This window comes from Plodia interpunctella, chromosome 1 (genome assembly GCF_027563975.2).
Source record: "Plodia interpunctella isolate USDA-ARS_2022_Savannah chromosome 1, ilPloInte3.2, whole genome shotgun sequence".
Classification (NCBI taxonomy): Eukaryota; Metazoa; Arthropoda; class Insecta; order Lepidoptera; family Pyralidae; genus Plodia; species Plodia interpunctella.
Genome location: NC_071294.1, coordinates 1,423,638 through 1,441,011, shown reverse-complemented (window position 1 = coordinate 1,441,011; position 17,374 = coordinate 1,423,638). Strand labels below are relative to the sequence as shown.

General features: G+C 37.0%; 1 protein-coding gene across 3 annotated transcripts; it reads right to left on the bottom strand.

The window, feature by feature from the left end:
• Positions 1 to 236: 236 nt before the first annotated feature.
• LOC128673611 (uncharacterized protein) lies at positions 237 to 16,262 on the bottom strand. Of its 3 annotated transcripts, none has more exons than XM_053751583.2 (12): positions 16,076 to 16,262; positions 13,735 to 14,039; positions 6,879 to 7,009; positions 6,260 to 6,427; positions 4,796 to 4,972; positions 4,227 to 4,403; positions 3,660 to 3,857; positions 3,077 to 3,290; positions 2,798 to 2,889; positions 2,176 to 2,328; positions 1,167 to 1,302; positions 237 to 387 (listed from the first exon to the last, which is right to left on the bottom strand). In XM_053751583.2, exons 1-12 carry the CDS (start codon positions 16,096 to 16,098, stop codon positions 263 to 265), a joined length of 1,899 nt encoding a protein of 632 aa, XP_053607558.1. In that variant the 5' UTR covers positions 16,099 to 16,262; the 3' UTR covers positions 237 to 262. The 3 variants fall into 3 exon arrangements, with proteins under 3 accessions (XP_053607558.1, XP_053607566.1, XP_053607550.1); XM_053751591.1 differs by lacking the exon at positions 16,076 to 16,262 and adding an exon at positions 16,018 to 16,046; XM_053751575.2 differs by lacking the exon at positions 16,076 to 16,262 and having other exon boundaries at positions 13,735 to 14,321.
• Positions 16,263 to 17,374: the final 1,112 nt, after the last annotated feature.

Genomic DNA, 17,374 nt, shown 5'->3' with positions numbered 1-17,374 from the left:
CCCAATGACTAACTTGTGAAAGTTTATATAAAACTCTGCTTTCGCAAAGAAATTTAAGCGAACAAGTAAATATTATAAATGCGAAAGTTTGTGAGGATCTAGTGTGTATGTTTGGTACTCTTTCACGCAAAATCTCCTGGACGGATTGTAATGAAATTTGGTAGAATATCGGCGCCCTAGTAAATAATCCACGGGATCGAAGCCCCGGGGCGCAGCTAGTGTTACAATAAAACAAATAAATAAGAAACATGTATTATAGCATTCACAACGAGAACTGGTACAGTTGGTCTCTGTGTGTGGGCGGGCGGCAGGGCGCGGCGCGCGCGGTGCTGCCGCAGCACGACCAGTGCCGCGCGCCCGGCCAGCCCGAGTGCCCGTGACCGCAACCTGCCAAGTGCCCAAGTCGTTAGTAGTTTGTAGCTTTTTGGGAAATCCACATATATATATATCCATGGTATCGTACATCTTTATGGTACTAAGAGGAAGGGTATACAATGCCAGTATCTTAGAACAAATCAGTATATTTGTACCAAACAGATACGTATGGCGTCGTCGCCGGCCGCAGCTGCTAGCTGTGCCGCAAGGGAGAACCAACCTGGTGAAAGAGGCGCCGCTGACGCGGGCATTGCGCACAATTAATATCGTGGCTAATGATCTGGACCTATTTTGTTGCTCTTTGAATGATTTCAGAAGAATTGGACTATATGTGATTTGTTACAGATTACAATAGGCTCATTCTAACGCATTAGGTAATAACCTGTAATGTTAGATGTAAGAAATGTTAATAAATAAATAAATGTTAATAAATAAATATATATATATATATATATATATATATATTAGACTATTTATTTAGAACTAACGCCTAGTCGAGGCACATCGTTAGTAGTTTGTAGCTTTTTGGAATTTTCTTAATTTACTTTATTTTGAACTAACTGCTCGTCTCGACTTGAGGTAAGAAAATAATAAATACACACCTAAACCTTATTCATACAGAAATCACATTAATATGGTAACCTTTGTTTTACAATATATATATGTATATATTCACGCCATTACAGAGTATGTATTAAGTTTCTCACATTTTCATCGAAATTTCTCACCTGTTCACGTATGATTCTCACCATTGCATCGATGTTCCTCAAGTTGACACCAATGTTTCTCACCTTTATAACCGCCGGGCATGGTGCCGCCGCACGCGCAGACCGCGTTTCTCTTTCCCCCTGACGAGCAGAACGCGCAGCAGTGGTATCGCCCCGTGTGGGGTTGGGTCACTCGTACTGCGCATGGGAATGGACTGCCCTGAAATCAATTTATAGGGTTATTTATAGTTTGGTCATTCCGGTGAAGAAAAACTTCGCGAGGAAACCTGCACACTGGTTGATTATTATTAACTTGTGTGTGAAATGGAGAAGGCAATGGCAAACCACTCCATTAATAATGCCAAGAAAGTTGTGTGTGTTCCATTCCACGTAATGACCACGACCCTTAGCCATGAGGAATACAACTACGAAGATGAATTGGTCATTCGGCTAAGATTGGGGTTACGTGACGTCATGGCGTGTGGTTTGCGCCCTATAATTGTGACTATATGAAAGGGAGCTAGGGTTCCCTTGGTAGTTGTGCTAGGTGACTAAGGGATAAGGACAGCGTTGACAATAATATCATTTCCAAATAGGGTTGACGTAAAGCGAATGGTCATAAAATCACAGCTGAATCCTAAAATTACTGGGCTACGTAGCGCCACAGCCGTTGATCTTAGGTCTGGTTTTCTCTCGGATGTCGCAAGACGGATGCCGCGGTTTTCAAAAAATTGTTCCCAAAATACAGATTCGTCTAGCTTGGGAACTATAGAACTCATGTCTTTATAGACATGAGTTCTTATAATATAATAAATAAAATAGAATCTGAAGTACTTATAATTGATGGAACATTATTGTTCCATCAATTATAAGTTCTTCAGATTCTGCCAGTTCTTCCGTAACGCTTTCTACCAAGCAAGATACAGGTTAATTTCTAGTTTGCTGGTGGATGGTTGAGCGTTGGACCTGCCTTATCAACTGTATCATATGTACAAAAATGTATTGATCTAAGACAATAAAACCTTTCTTTTAAATTCTTACACTTGCTATGTTAGACCAATACCAGTTCCAAAGCGTAACATTGAAATGTAACCTTTATGGGCTTGTTATTAAGAGTGACAGCGAGCAGATACGCGCCGGGGCTGGCGGGCGTGAGCGAGATGTCGTAGCGGCCGTCGCCGCGGTCGCGCACGCGCGCCGCGTCCGGCCGCGCGGATGAGTCCTGACGCCGGAAGAATCCTGCCACCTGGAGGAAACACCTTGCAGTCATTTCCATGAAAAAAAACAAGGGATTAGGACATCACTGGATAGGACCACACGGTCCTGGTGAGTAGCCTCGTCTACGTCTACTCAAAGATGGAGGCTGAGAAGAACCTCATGAACTGTCGGTATTTCTTTCAAGGGATCAGAGACCACAGCTTGCTGTGAGACGCAGTCAACCAATCACATTGCGGTGTGATTGGTTGATTGTAATGTTAACCCATTATACCCAGTATTCCCGTGGGATTTTTGGGGACAACTAGGCATTTCTTTCTTATCGAGTGTGCTAACATTGGTGTCAGATTTTGTTCAAGTCGCTTAAAGGCTGACACGAGAATATGTTGGAACTAGTGATTATAATTTTACTGCATCTGCAATATTGCACATTATTTAATTCTTCTGCAATAATCCGACTGCTATTTTCAAAAGTAATAGTATATCCGTGTGATTGTTACCTGTTCACCTCCACACCAAATTCTTTCTCCGCTATTGTCCCGCAGTTCGAATACTGCATCATGTCTACAATCTACACGAAGATCTTGAAGGCCTGGAATTTTATAAAAATTGTCAGCATTTTAAAGGGACGTAGATATGGCTTCAACATCACGGTCTGATGCTCAACTCCTCAAGACTTTGCAGTTTTGTATGTGGGTAGGAAAGTTTGGAAGGAAACACAGTATGATTTTTTGTGCTTTTGACGTCTTTAGGCAGTTGTCTATTCCTCCTACTAATACCTTCAGTATTGAGGACACATTTATCAGCATCAGGTGCGGTCGTCAGCAGCCTCCCCACCAGCGTAGAGTTGTGCTGCGCGGGCGCAGTCGCAGCGAACCTCAGCTCCAGTCGAGGGGCTTCTGATAATGTCTGTAGTTCTGTCAGTCTCTCCAAACGGCGGAGGACGGAGCCGCTGAGAGAGAGGAGCTCGTCTTCTCGGGCTTCTGCTAACAACTGAAGAATAAAACTTTCTTTAGTATTTTGGGAATATAAGTACGTAAGATGGATGCGGCAAACCATCGAAGTTCGACATAGAAGATCTCAAGATATGAGACTTACTCTGAATAGAAGAAAAGATACATCTTTTCATTAAATTTATTCTTCTATTCAGAGTTAATGAAGCAGTCAGTCGAACCTATGAACGAGCAGCCCATGGAATTAGTAGGTACTCCTCCGTAGTACCTTTTCAAGTAGCAGACTTTTCAAGTATCTTATGGAAACAGAAAATAGTGGTTCAATATGTGATATTCCTTCACTTTCTATTGACCTTATCATTAAACGTTCAAAACCTCTTAAATTCAACAACAAGATTCAAAATGTTACCTCTTCCGCAAACTTCACCGCCTCCACGGCCTGCGCGGCTCTGTCGTCCAGCTCTCTGTTCCTCGCGTCCACTCTCTGTTGGTATCTGACTCTCGCTCTTGCTGCGGCTGTGCACAGTGACCGGCTGTGGGCGTCCACCGCCCTTCTGTACTCCTCTGCCCATGTTTGGACTTCGGATTCTACGCGGGAGGCTTGAGACTGAAGAAAATATTTTTTTTTTTCTATAGGAAACGTAGTAGTTAAGTTATCAAAATTGGCAGAGAAGTTTTATTAAATTAAATACCTGTCAATGCTGATCAGCTGTAGAACAGGACATTTCTAGAAAGACCCAGATGATCTTGAACGATCATTGTTATAAGCAAGAGAATATGATGTTTAATCATAGAAAATTGAGGTTCGCGATAACCTGGTTGCTTCCTTGTCCGAACAATGTTTAGCGACAGAGCCCAGGGTCCACTTTCCTACTTTTTCTTCTCCATTACGCACTGTCTTCGACATCCCTAGTTGTCAAACCGAAGGTTGAAGAAAGAAAACTTGAAGACAACTTCGACGAATGCGATGACTTACGTCCTGTTCGAAAGCTTGCGCGTTCATGTTCCTGGTCGCCGCGCGCACGTTGTCGGGCACGCGCCGCGCGCGCTCGCACGCGTCCCGCAGCAGCCGCGCGCGCTCGCCGGCGGAGCGCGACGCGTTCGCGAGTGCGTGCCCCGAGTGGGAGATGATGCAGCAATCCCTGCACACTACCTGGTGACAATAAACGTTGTCTTTTGTTATTTCGGTTGAGTACCCAAATTTAATTTTATACATGGCTAATGATAAACTGAATCAATTAGAATTACTTAAGTACTATATGTAGTCACTTTTAGAGAGATTTTCATTAATTCTTACGAATAAGTTGTACTAATACGTAGCGTGTGGTAGCGTAGAATAGAACTACTGTATAACATAGCCTAGGCAGCTGAATGACAATAGGATTCCCAAGAAGGATTGACGTCGAGCGGGTAGCCAGTTATAAAATCACACACCAACTTTAAAGCAAACTTGAAATCGTCCAATTTGAAGGTTATTATTTAAGCTGACCTAGGGTTTCGAAGCTCATGCAGATCATGCGGAGATGACAGTTATTATTATATTACCTGCTGACATGTAGCGCAATATACAGCCAGCTCGGCTCTCGGATGCTGGTTGCAGTATCTAGCTGGGAGCGGGTCTAGAGGATGCAAGGAATGTCTCGCCGTAGCTTTCTGTCGGTGATGGGCCTCTCCGCAGGCTGTGCAGACGCTGACCAGGCATTGGTTGCAACGGCTCTCTGCCTGGAATGTCATTATTATCATTTTTCTTTAGAATAATGTAGGTACCTACCTATATAAGGACTGTGTGAAGTGAGCTGAGAATCATTGAATCAGGTTAGTGTTTCTGTAGATGGCTCGAAGATGGTTTCAGCTATTGTAATGTGTTTAGTTCGATAACTAACTTATGAAGACTTGATTATTATAAAGCTATAGGTTCAGCTGAACAAGCTCAAATTACTTGTAGTATAAGGTATACTAGGTAATACTTCATAAGGCTATTCTTGTTTATTTCTATTTTCATATTATGAAAGCAAATTCATTTTTTTTGCATCTTTTTTGTCTTTGCTGCGATTGTCAAAAACTTTATCTAAATACCTACATACCTAACGACTTATTTACGTAAGTTACCTAACTATAATTCATAGCTCGTTACAAAAGACATACTTAACAACCTTTCTTTGTTTAATTTCAAAGTAACACGTGAGAAATTTTATAATTAAAAGCACTGACAGCGGCATTTGTCAAACATTCTTCACCAAACTTAAATTAGCTGGCCAGATTCATGGAAAGTCTTTGTTGAGCCGTCACGGTGCGATATTTCTTTAGGCACGGTGTCGCTGTTAATGACGCATCGCAAGCTGATGGAGAACCGTCCAAATCAGTCGTGTTGCCACGGGTGACTACATCGACATGTGTGCGGTAAATGCGATGGAAATACGATGTATCGTTCGTGTAATGGTTTATCACATTGTAAATATATTTAAGTACATTGAATATTATAAATATATTCTTAGTATCCTGCTGGGGTTCTAGGTATATAATAATTTATAAGTACTTACCTACCTATAGATATTTTTGTCGAAATGTCGAATCGAATTCGCATGTAGGTATTCTGTGCCCATATTAATCCATACAACCATACCGTAGGTACTATAGGTACCTATTATAAAGAGAAAAGAATTGCATTTTTGTTTGTAGTTAATAAATTCAAGCTACTGGATTGATGTTGATGAAATTTGGCACAGAGACAGACGTAATCTTCAGGAGTAGCATAGGCTACTTTTTTTATTGTGGTTTTACCCGAGTGAAGTCAGGGCGGACTAATTAAGGTACCCATAAGGTACCCACCTATATTGGGACCAGATTTAACCATATTTCATTCGATTTATTCATAGAATCGATTCTGTCGATAGTGAGAAACAAAAGAGATGGATAGATTGATAGGTTTCCAAGCAATAAAGTTATTCCAAACAAAATAAACTTTTTTTTTCAACAGATAGCTATGCAATAGGACCCCGTATTTCTCACCTTAATATCAGTATTGCACAAGTCACACAGCACGCTAGCCGTTTCCTCGTCCGCCATCTTCCTCACCAGCATATAGTTGAGTGGTAAAGCTGACACTCCTCCCAGGGGGAGGGGGGTCTCGTACCCGCACGAAGGGCAGAGGAGGAACTGCACGCTTTTGCCTGAGATCTGAAAACGAGGAGGCTATTTGGTGATTTGACGTGGTAGACTGGGGGCTGATGTTTTTAGCATTTTTAACACCTGCTCCCACTTGGTCAGTCAATCATTACCTACAAATAGGTACTCCTATAAATAATCTATATGTATCATACCTATATGGATATATATATGATGATGTATCATAGGTATGTCATGCTATGTGTGATTATACATTGTGCACTTATGTATAATATGTAATTAATTTGTGCAATAAATAATTATTGTATTGTAATCTTTAAATACAGGTATAAATAATACAAATCTTATAACAATAATATGACACCGCACTTTAGAGCCGCCTTTGGTTTACAAATCGTGCGTTTGACGGAATTATAACTAAATACGAATTATATCTTACTACAATTTTAGTGATATTTCCTGATTTTTGGTAAATATTTTACAATTTATTTATTGAACTGACCTTTCTAGTGAATATGCCATACTTAAGCGACTTCTCCCAGCTACCCTCCGAGCCAGAATTACGAGGGTCGCTCTCGTACCCAGAGCCCGCTGAGCCTCCAGAATGTTCTCCATGATCCAGTTGGATTGACCCTGGAATAAAACACGATTGAAGACAGACCGTCGTAAATTCAAAGACATATCTCCAACGGGAATTTGGAGCTTCCAAACACTAACGTGAGGTGAATGTCGTGAGGTTCCCTCTATTATGGTTGAGCTACGCGATGGCTGTCCCATGCGTCAACTCGTGAACGGGTGCTGCCAGAGGGAACTGGTCATCTCGTTTCTCATATATTTTTATGTAAGTTAATTGTGTTTCATATCGATATATACCTATATATTATAATCAGCACTCGGATCACAATCATAACCTATTTTGATATACCTTTTGACTAGTACATATGTACTTTTATATATTATTAGAAAAAAAACATTGCAAGAAACAATAATGGTAAGCCGATCTAGCATGATAGGGACCAACACTGTTCAAATGAGTTTCTTTCGGCATTTCTTCTCAGCAGTGGTCGTTCCGAAATGCCAGTAGTTTGTAGCTTGTGAGAAATAACTATAAATATAAAAATTGTCGAGAAAAAGTGCCTGTGAAGGTGTAATTTCTGAATAAATGATTTGAATTAATCACTTTTATGTTGCTTTATCTATACTATTATTATAAAGAGGTAAGCATTTATGAGTTTGTTTGTTTGAGGCGAAACTACTGAATCGATTTCAAAAATTCTTTCACCATTAGAAAGGTACATTATCCAAAATTGCCATAGGCTATATTTTATCTCAAAATTCCCACGGGAGCGAAACCCCAGGCAACATCTAGTGTTAGATATGTTTTGTAATATTTTTTTTAACGAATAGAGTAAATCGTAAACCATGAAAGTTCTATCAATTTCGATCTGATTCCTCTAGAAATGGGATCGAAAGGTCTACCGCGAAACATAGAAACACGTAGCGAGCTACGTAAAGTCTACATGCCGTCCCTTTTTCCCATATCGTGGACGCATCGTGTAAGAAAAGGAGAAAACGAGTGTATGTAACGACGTGCTAAGTGTTTTATGTTTCACGGTAGCCCCACTGTTATCTATCTAGTTAATTAATCTTATTATAATAATTAATATAAGAATATATACTTAGATAGATACCTAGTGATAACTAATAGGTACCTAACTAATCTCATTTTTCCATCGAAAAGTTCAGAAGCAATGGATTATTTTTATAGCAAAATGATTCACATAATACAAGGTCGGTATATTTAAAGAAATACGCATCTGTTACAATGAGTAACAGACGGACGGACATTGCCAACATGCAGTGTGTTGATTTATCTTACGATTTGCCAGAAGGGACGGAAAGATATGCTTACAAATGTTTACTTTTTATTTCGAAAGACAGGTGTTGCATCGAATCGAAGCTTATAAAAGATACAATCGGTGATACAATGAATTGACGACATTATCATTTTAAAAACATTCACTAACTAATTTTAAATTAACTAGACGGAATTAAAATCAACAAATAAGCTAATTTACTAGTAGTTACATAAATTATTATAATCATTATATACAATATCATTGCAAGCGTACACTTGGTCGCACCCATAGTAGCAACCGAGGAAGCAGGGTCCGCAAAAAGACTCATTTAAATTTAAAATTATTTTCTATTGTGTTAACGTATTGAAAGTGTATATAATTTAATGAAATTATTGTGATTTGTATCTAGAATTAAATTAAATAACATAGGAAGGGAAGGAGCGGAGTCTCCTGGCACAAGCATAAAAATTTTGCTTAAAAGGAGGCTCCAGCAACATGCACAACCATTGTAATTCATAGATACCCAATAAACATATTTTTTTTTATTTTATTATTAAATTAAAAAATATATTTATTGCAACAAGAGCGGTCCCACGGCTATGTGCCGAAAAGGTTGATTAATATATACCTACTTACTGTAAATTCTCCGACCAAAGAAACTTTCTGTTGCAATTGCATGTTGTAACATATTAAAAAAACTGGTGTGCAGGTGCACCACAAGAATCTATCGTTTCCACCCCAAACGGTTTAAAAATGTACCTACCTACTAATATCGTAAATGCGAAAGTTTGTGAGGATGTATTTATGTATGTTTGTTAACTTTTTCACGCAAAATCTACTGGACCTAATGTTATAAAATTTGGTACACGGGTAGAATATAACCTGGAATAACAAATAGGGTACTTTTTATCCCGAAATTCCCATGGGAGCGAAGCCCTGGGGCTCAGTCACATATTTGCTCCTTTTGAGATTCTATCAGAACGCTTATTCACTGAAACAATTTTAAATGAAGCAATCTGCTTATTACGAGAGATATGCGCGTGCGTCTGCTACATATTACACATTCTTTGAAATAATGATTTATCATAAACTGTTATTTATGATTTTTGTTACAGTTAGCATCAAAATTAGCTACTTTCTGTTTATAATGAGTTGTATATGCGCACCTCTGTGTAATGTAGATGCCTTGTTCAATTCAAATTCAAATTCAAAATTCTTTATTCAATTTAGGATGATATACATATCACTTATTGACGTCAAAAATTACTTAAACTAAGTCTACTGCCGGCTTCCAAAGCGCAGGTGAAGAAGAAGCGGCGCAACAAACTTCACCGCAGCCTTTTCTACAAGGACGTCAATTAACAAAACGTCCAATGCAAAACGTTCAATGGACATTACGTAGGATTTTTGATATAAATTACTAGCTGCGACCCGGGGCTTGGCTCTCGTGGGAATTTCGTGATAAAAAGTATCCTATGTGTTATACCAGGTTATATTTTACCAGTGTACCAAATTTCATAACATTCGGTCTAGTATATTTTGCGTGAAAGAGTAAAAAACATACATACACACATCTTCACAAAGTTTCACTCTCATCCGCGCTTGTTTAGTTAGGTATGTCAGTAAGGTAAGACTTATTTGTTTTGTATTAACGCACTTTTGCGTTACATAACTCGGTTAGAAGAACCCGTAGTAGTGACGGAACACCGACCTAGCTTCCTTTGTAATCTTGTAATCTAGGATCGATTTACCTACATTGACCGCAAACTGAAGTCAACAGAACAACACTACTAGCTAGAATCGACTAAAAACGATTTGTTTGTTTGAAATAACTGATTGCTTATGAAAACACAAATACACAAGAAACAGAAGAAAAAACTCAACGGCGGTCTTATCCCATGGAGGGATTTCTTCCAGTCAACAGGCAAGGAAAAAATAGTTATGTACTAAGTACTAGTTGCGCCCCGGGGCTGCCTGTGACCAATAAATTCGCCAATTAGTTATTTTTAGAAAGTCTAATTTAAGATAATAATTCATATCATACAACGACTACCGACCTAAAGTTTTGTTACTTTACAAGCTACCTATCAACAAGCGAGACACATATCTACCTACATATTTTACTAGTCGCTGAAACAAGAACGGGATCATAACAACAAACATTGACGGACGGACCGCCGGAACTTGGTTAATGTGTTTCTATAATTGGAGATGCCACCCCGACAGTTGACAACACATAAACAAACAGACATAAGTATTCTCTACCATATTCTAATAGTAATGTAGGTAGTTAAATTATTATGTGATGCTTCATTGAATGGTCAAATAATGTCAGAACTTAAATCTGCATTTCTTAACAACAATGGAGTGTCTCTCTTTCAACTGAACGTTTTTCGTAACCCTAATCAACCATTGGCACATATATCTCCACATCAATTTGAGTGCCTAGATATTAGCAACTCTTGATATTATTCTTCTCTCATGTTCCTGGTTGCGTTCGGAGCTGTGACGCCCGGGGTAAGCGTAAAAAATAATCTTAAAATATTGAAGTAAATATTTCATCAGAAAAATGTATTTGAACCCACTTTATATTAATTTGAACCTATAGAAGCAAGAATGTATTTGTGACGTTAACCCTCCTTGGGGGATGCCATTGTTACCATCAGCTGCCGATGTCTAGGTGCCTTGTACGACAGAGCTTCGCTGAACAATCGGGACATTATAGTTGTGTCTATCCAGTCGATAAAAACAAGACATTTCACGATTTATCACAATTTAACGACTTCATCATGAAATGTAAAAGATTTCTTGTATCAACAGTTTAAGAGATCATCAAGTTTTAACTGCTGAACCAGACGAGAGCGTTAGTAGGGCAAAACCATATTCATTGGTGTTTTGGTAACATCGTTATAGTGTTCCTCATAACCTCGCTGATATTTCATATGACAGACGGCTATCAATCATAATCAGTCTGTCGAGAAACAGAAGAACAGATTTTTAACGAACTACATCGCTATACCGAATATAATCTCAAGATTGGTTGATAAACACCTAGTGTTGTTTCACTTTCTTAATAAAAAAGCGGACAAGTGCGAGCGAACTCGCACATGATGGGTATTGCGGTTTACGATTTATGACGATGATAAAAAAAAACTTACTAGATCTCGTTTAAACCATTTTCGGTGGAAGTTTACAGTAATGTACATCATATATTTTTTGCAGTTTTATCGTTCTCTTATTTTAGAAGGTTCAGGGGGATGTTACACAAACTATTCAGTTTAGAAAATAATGATATTAGAAGCCTCAATATCATTTTTGAAGACCTATCCATAGATACCCCACATTTTTTTATTGTTTTTATTTTTTATTTTTGTGTAAAATGTTATTAGTGCGGTTCACAGAATACATCTACTTTCAACGGTATAGTAATTATAGTTTCGGAAAAAAGTGGCTGTGACATACGTACGGACAGACAGACAATATGACGAATCTATAAGGGTTCCGTTTTTGCCATTTGGCTACAGAACCCTAAAAAAACAACAAATAATAAAACATAATAAAATAAATATCTAAGGTTATGTTGCAACAAACGTTTTGCCTGTATTATAGTCACAACTGTTATCAGTCAACAACATATCAAGCTACTCAAATTGCCATAAGGAACCACGACATAAAATACACCGTTTAATTAAAAATCCTCGGCGAATTTTCATTTTATTTGAAAGAGAATTTAATCGAGAGTGTTCTTAAATAGCAAATATTCGTTCAACTGTTTGGAAATCGTCATCTCCTTTCTAGCAGATAAATAAAATGAAGCCAGCAAATTTCGAAGGGTTTTCTTAAATCTTTAATTTAGTTTTTATTGTCGTATGTATACGTGTAAAATACTAATACTTTAACTGTATTTAATTACTTTAAAGTATATTCATTAGTTGTATCTTGTGTTACTCCAATGGTGTCAGAAGCGAAGTGGGAGCGATCCGGAAAAAATCAGGCAATTTACATTGTCAGACGCTATAAGCAAAAAACTGCTATCTTTCTAGGTATTTTCGTGTTAGAAAATAGTTTATGCTCCGTGTTATTTTCAGTTGATTCTTTAGCAAGACAGATTTTTATTTTTACTACTAATTAATAAACTTAGAACGGAAAATATTTCGAAAATTTTGAAAATGTTTTCGCAGTGCGTACTAAAGTATGAGCAGCCATTTCGATTATTTTTAGAAACTTTATGGGATGGATGTAAAAATACGATTTCGCTTGTTTAATATGTTCTTTTATTTGAGTTTTAATGAGACCATAAAAAGAAATTAATTATTTAAACATCATAATCCAAACATTAGATGATGGTTACCTATATCTTATACGACGATCATAAACACTTCACTTTTAATTATTATGAGTTTGGTCATCGAAATCTATAAGAGGAAAGCGTTTGTGTTTGAGGCGGGTAATATCCGAAACTACCGAACATATTTCAAAAATTCTTTCACCATTAGAAAGGTACATTATCCAAGATTGCCATAGACTATATTCTATCTCGAAATTCTCACGGGAGCGAAGCCCCGGACAACATCTAGTTTACGAATAAAAATAACTACTCGTATCTTCTTAGGTAGAAAAAAACTAAATCAAAAACTTTTTCGCTCTCCCTTATCGAATCGCCTGAGGCATCTGACATGACTTATACGACTACTTACCGCCATCTAGTGACAAGCAGTCGCGTACACACTAGCCAACTAAATAGTCTACCGGTATGCTGCTGTTTCCTCACGGTCTTTTCTTTCATCGGCAGCAAGGGGTAGTCTATGAAAACTACTGGTAGGTACCAAGTTGGTATACAAACCTATTCAGTGCCTAATTGCACTGCATCTAATCTTATTATAATTAAAATATTTGGCTTTAACTTTAGAATGGAACGAACTTTTGAAGTCGACTAAAACGATCGCTTTTGATAAATTATTTGCTACATACTTTATAAACAGTGCTTGAGGAAGTCGGTTGTTTAGGTTTACATTCAGAAATTATGTTTGTTATTAGAATAACTCCAAAACTGAACTTCATACTGTGAACGAACATACTTATCGACCTAGTACTTAAGTACTTACTTAAATATAGATTATGTAACTACTAACTAATAGTAATATATGTAGTCATAATTATTGTAAATTAAAGAATAATCTAGAACACCCTCTGGAACGATAAGATTAGGTACTTTTCCATTTTGTCTATTTTGAATAATTAGTTTACTTTAAAAAAAGAACCAACTGAATAAAATGTCGACAAGAAGGTCCTTGAAATTATCAGCTGGATTCACAGGACTAGAACCTATACCTGCCGATTGGAAAAATATTCTTGTAAAAATTAAAATGTAAAAACCAGAATCGTCATATTTAAAACGTATAAACTTTAACTAATAACCACGGTTATTAGGCGAATAACATTTACAAGAAGAAAACAAAAACTGTATATTTTTTTAAGAATAAAAAAAACTTCACATACCTCTATCTACCTCGCTCCAGACCTCAGCTTCTCCTTCCTGATGTAAACCCTGAAGACACCTCGTGCAGAAACTGTGTAGACACCCCAACACTCTTGGCTCAACTAACTGCTTCTTACACAGTCCACACTCCCATTCTTTAGGTATTTCTTTTTGTTTTCTCTCATCTCTGTAGGCAGAAGTCCTGGGTGCTATGTTCAAACACTGGCTGGTTGGACGTTCCCTTCGCAAAGGACTGTTGTCTGCACTTATCGAAGTATGTCCTTGCCCTAACGAGTTTCTTTTGTCTTGTTTCTTGCGTGAAAAACTTCCGAAAATGTAAAGAATACGGTCCACTTCCATTTTCAAATTTTTGAATTGGTAGCTCTTTTATTTTAAGTTTAATTTCATTTATTGTCTAAATTGAGTTCAATAGAATAGTTTAGTCTAAATTGAGGTTAAGTTTTTATTTCATCTGTATTAATTTATTTCAATAAATTACTAATTTTTTTTGTAATGTGTCGAACTGAGTGATGGTGCGTTTAATTCTGTATTTATGAACGACATGTTCCAAAGGCGCGCTGTAACTTACTGAAGCTAACCAACGTAACGTGTGTTGTGTTCTCGATTTGTAAACAAAACAAGGATGCGAAATAGTATTTCTGAATCAAATGCTTCTAATTTAGCTCCGTTAGGTAGGTGTGTGCGTTCTCGATTACTTAGTAGTGAGTACCTTACTTAAATAGTTTAGGCAATAGGCAAACAAAAGAGAAAATTATCTCAATATCCATTGCCTCGTGCCGATTTCAGTGATCTATTACTAAAATCTATGATTAGATAATTACTGAATTAGTTAGGTACTGTTGATAGGTCAGTACTTGTAGTAATCATCATGCACTATTTATTAGAGAGGCTCTATAACTTGCTGTGGTTCAGAATGCAGAGCGTGAAAATATTACTTTCTTACTGCCTACTGGTTATGGTTACCTATACTTACAATAAATAACTACGTCGATTTTTAATGAGTTATTTTCTACATTAAATTTACATAATAAATTTAAATTAACCCACAGATATTAACATTTCAAAGTGTGAAATTTTACCCGCAATCAAAATCTGAACTTCCGTTTACAAAATGAATGTGTTAATTAACTGAAACTTACTGGAGCTAATCATGAGTTCCTGAGGGATAACTCAATGTAACTTGAGTTATTTTAGTCCTAAGTACCCCTAGTCATATCGTTTCCGTGATAAGAAGGGGGCGCTCCATCTGGGTGAATTTTTGAGCGTTTTAAACGCCTTCATTATCCTCCTTCAAGATAAAGAACCATTCTAATCTTATAAAAATCAAATTTCATTTAAATTTTACACTACTGCCAACACAGTTTATTTATTATTTATAAATTACGGTAAGTACTAAAAAGTTTCTTGTCTTTGTTGAAATTTGAAGGGTCGGCGGTCGACGGCGGTCAATACGCTCGAAAACTCAGCCACCTACTGGTGCGCTGTGCTACAATGAAAATAATTTATTATTTTGGTAGGTACTAAAACTTCTTTAGTACCTTACACTACCTAATATCTATACCTACTCTTTATATTTCTGTACTAACATTTTGGTACTAAAACGTAAATAAATTATACACGACCTACTAAACCTTCCTCATGAATCACACTTATTGGTGAAAACCGCTTCAATTCGTCGCGTTCATACAGACAGACGAGACAGGACAAAATCTTTTTATAATTATGTGAAAATTCATTGTGTGGTCTATTTTCCATTTCCTATTCGCAAAGGGATTCGTGATTTATTACGTTCCTGACCCCTTTACGTTTGTTCGTAATGCATAAAATAAATCTCGTTGAATAAGTACTTAGGTGTTGCCTACCTATGTCAATACGATATTTTCCTTCGCAGCTAAAACTTCAAATGAACATTTCCTGTGTGTATTATCACGATAGTGCAATAAAAATAAAATGTTAGCGCAACCCTATTAAGATTTATAATTTAATAACAATCTCTCGAATTCAAGAAAAATAGCGCGAAGTTTCTCTCTATAATACCTAGGTACACCTACTGATTATAGAATGTTTTAAATAGTTCTTATGATTTAAGCAAGAAATCGTTAGCTAGCTAAATCTTCGAGAATATACTCAATGTCGTTGTCTAGGAATACGAATTATGGGTTTAATAAGCCTCAGTTTTTGGACAAGGGATAAAATATATCAGGTGTTAGATTTAGGCTTCCATTATATCATCAACATACCTACAAATTTGGGTATACTCTTGTGTCATAATGTCTAATTACCTATTATTGTGCATGAAACATACATAAAGTATCTATGTTTCCCCAAACCGAAACTTACTGTTTAGTAAAAATATTCATCATTTACAAAATTAAAAACATTAAAAATGGAAGTGAACATATTTTGGACACTGATAACACGTTTTTTTCTGTTTCCGAACGAAAACTAGCACGTTGACCCAGTTTTGGCGGCAAAACTAATGTCAAATCTATTTTTCGCGCGCACCCGGCCGCTTTGCGCGCAGCATTGTCGGAAACTGATTAAAAGCGGAAGGATTCACCTTGAGAAATTGGCTATTTGTATACAATATTGTATTATTTAGGTAGGTACATAAATTTATAACATTCGCTATACATATACGTGATATCGCGCTGCCTATTAGATACGCGATTCACTTCGTCCTCCTAATTTTTAATATATGTTTAAGACCTATATTTGTTAATTGACGTTCTTGGAGAAAAGGCTGCGGTGAAGTTTGTTGCGCCGCTTCTTCTTCACTTGCGCTTTGTAAGCCGGCAGTAGACTTAGTTTAAGTAATTTTTTTGACGTCAATAAGTGATGTATATCATCCTAAATTGGATAAAGAATTTTGAATTTGAATTTGAACTAGATCAATAAGATGATCGTCAGAACCCAGCAATAACGCAGTAAGTCTTAGCAATAAATTGGCTGCTGTGCTGTAGTGTGATGGATGAATGCCCGTATTTGTAAGAATCACAATGTATCTATCAGGTATTAAGTTCATTTAAGCCTTTATTATTATATTTTACTATATTTATTAAGCTTTTTTACTTTGGTAAAAAATCAGACTAAAGTGAAGGTGTTGCTGTATGTAATCGATATTCGATCTTCCTTCAATCAACTGTTATAAAATTTACCTATTATGCAATATGTTTTATCTGACAATCCTGCTAATGTATTTGTTTGTATTCTGCTATATCCTACCAACACATTAACAAATAGCAGGTTAATTAGCTTTGTCAATTGTAATGAGATGCATGATTGGTTGACACAAGTGGCGCCAGTTTAACTGTATTTTGATAATAACTCTCATTAGTTAGATAGTATTGGTATTGTGTAATTTTCTTGTTTTCAGTTTTGTTTCTAAATATATTTACCAACCCAACTTAGCAGCGTATTTTCCAACCCAAAATAATATGCCGGCTATACACTATCGCCGGACTCAGACATATGCCGACATTGCGTAGTTTGTGTATGAGGGCTTTTATTTACCGCAATGAACAACCAGCAATGTATGGCGAATCTTGTGAAGACCTGTTCATAACCTGAAGGTTCACTACTACCAATCAAGATAGGCACAGCTCAATTCTGGAAGAAAATACCTAGGAAACATTGACA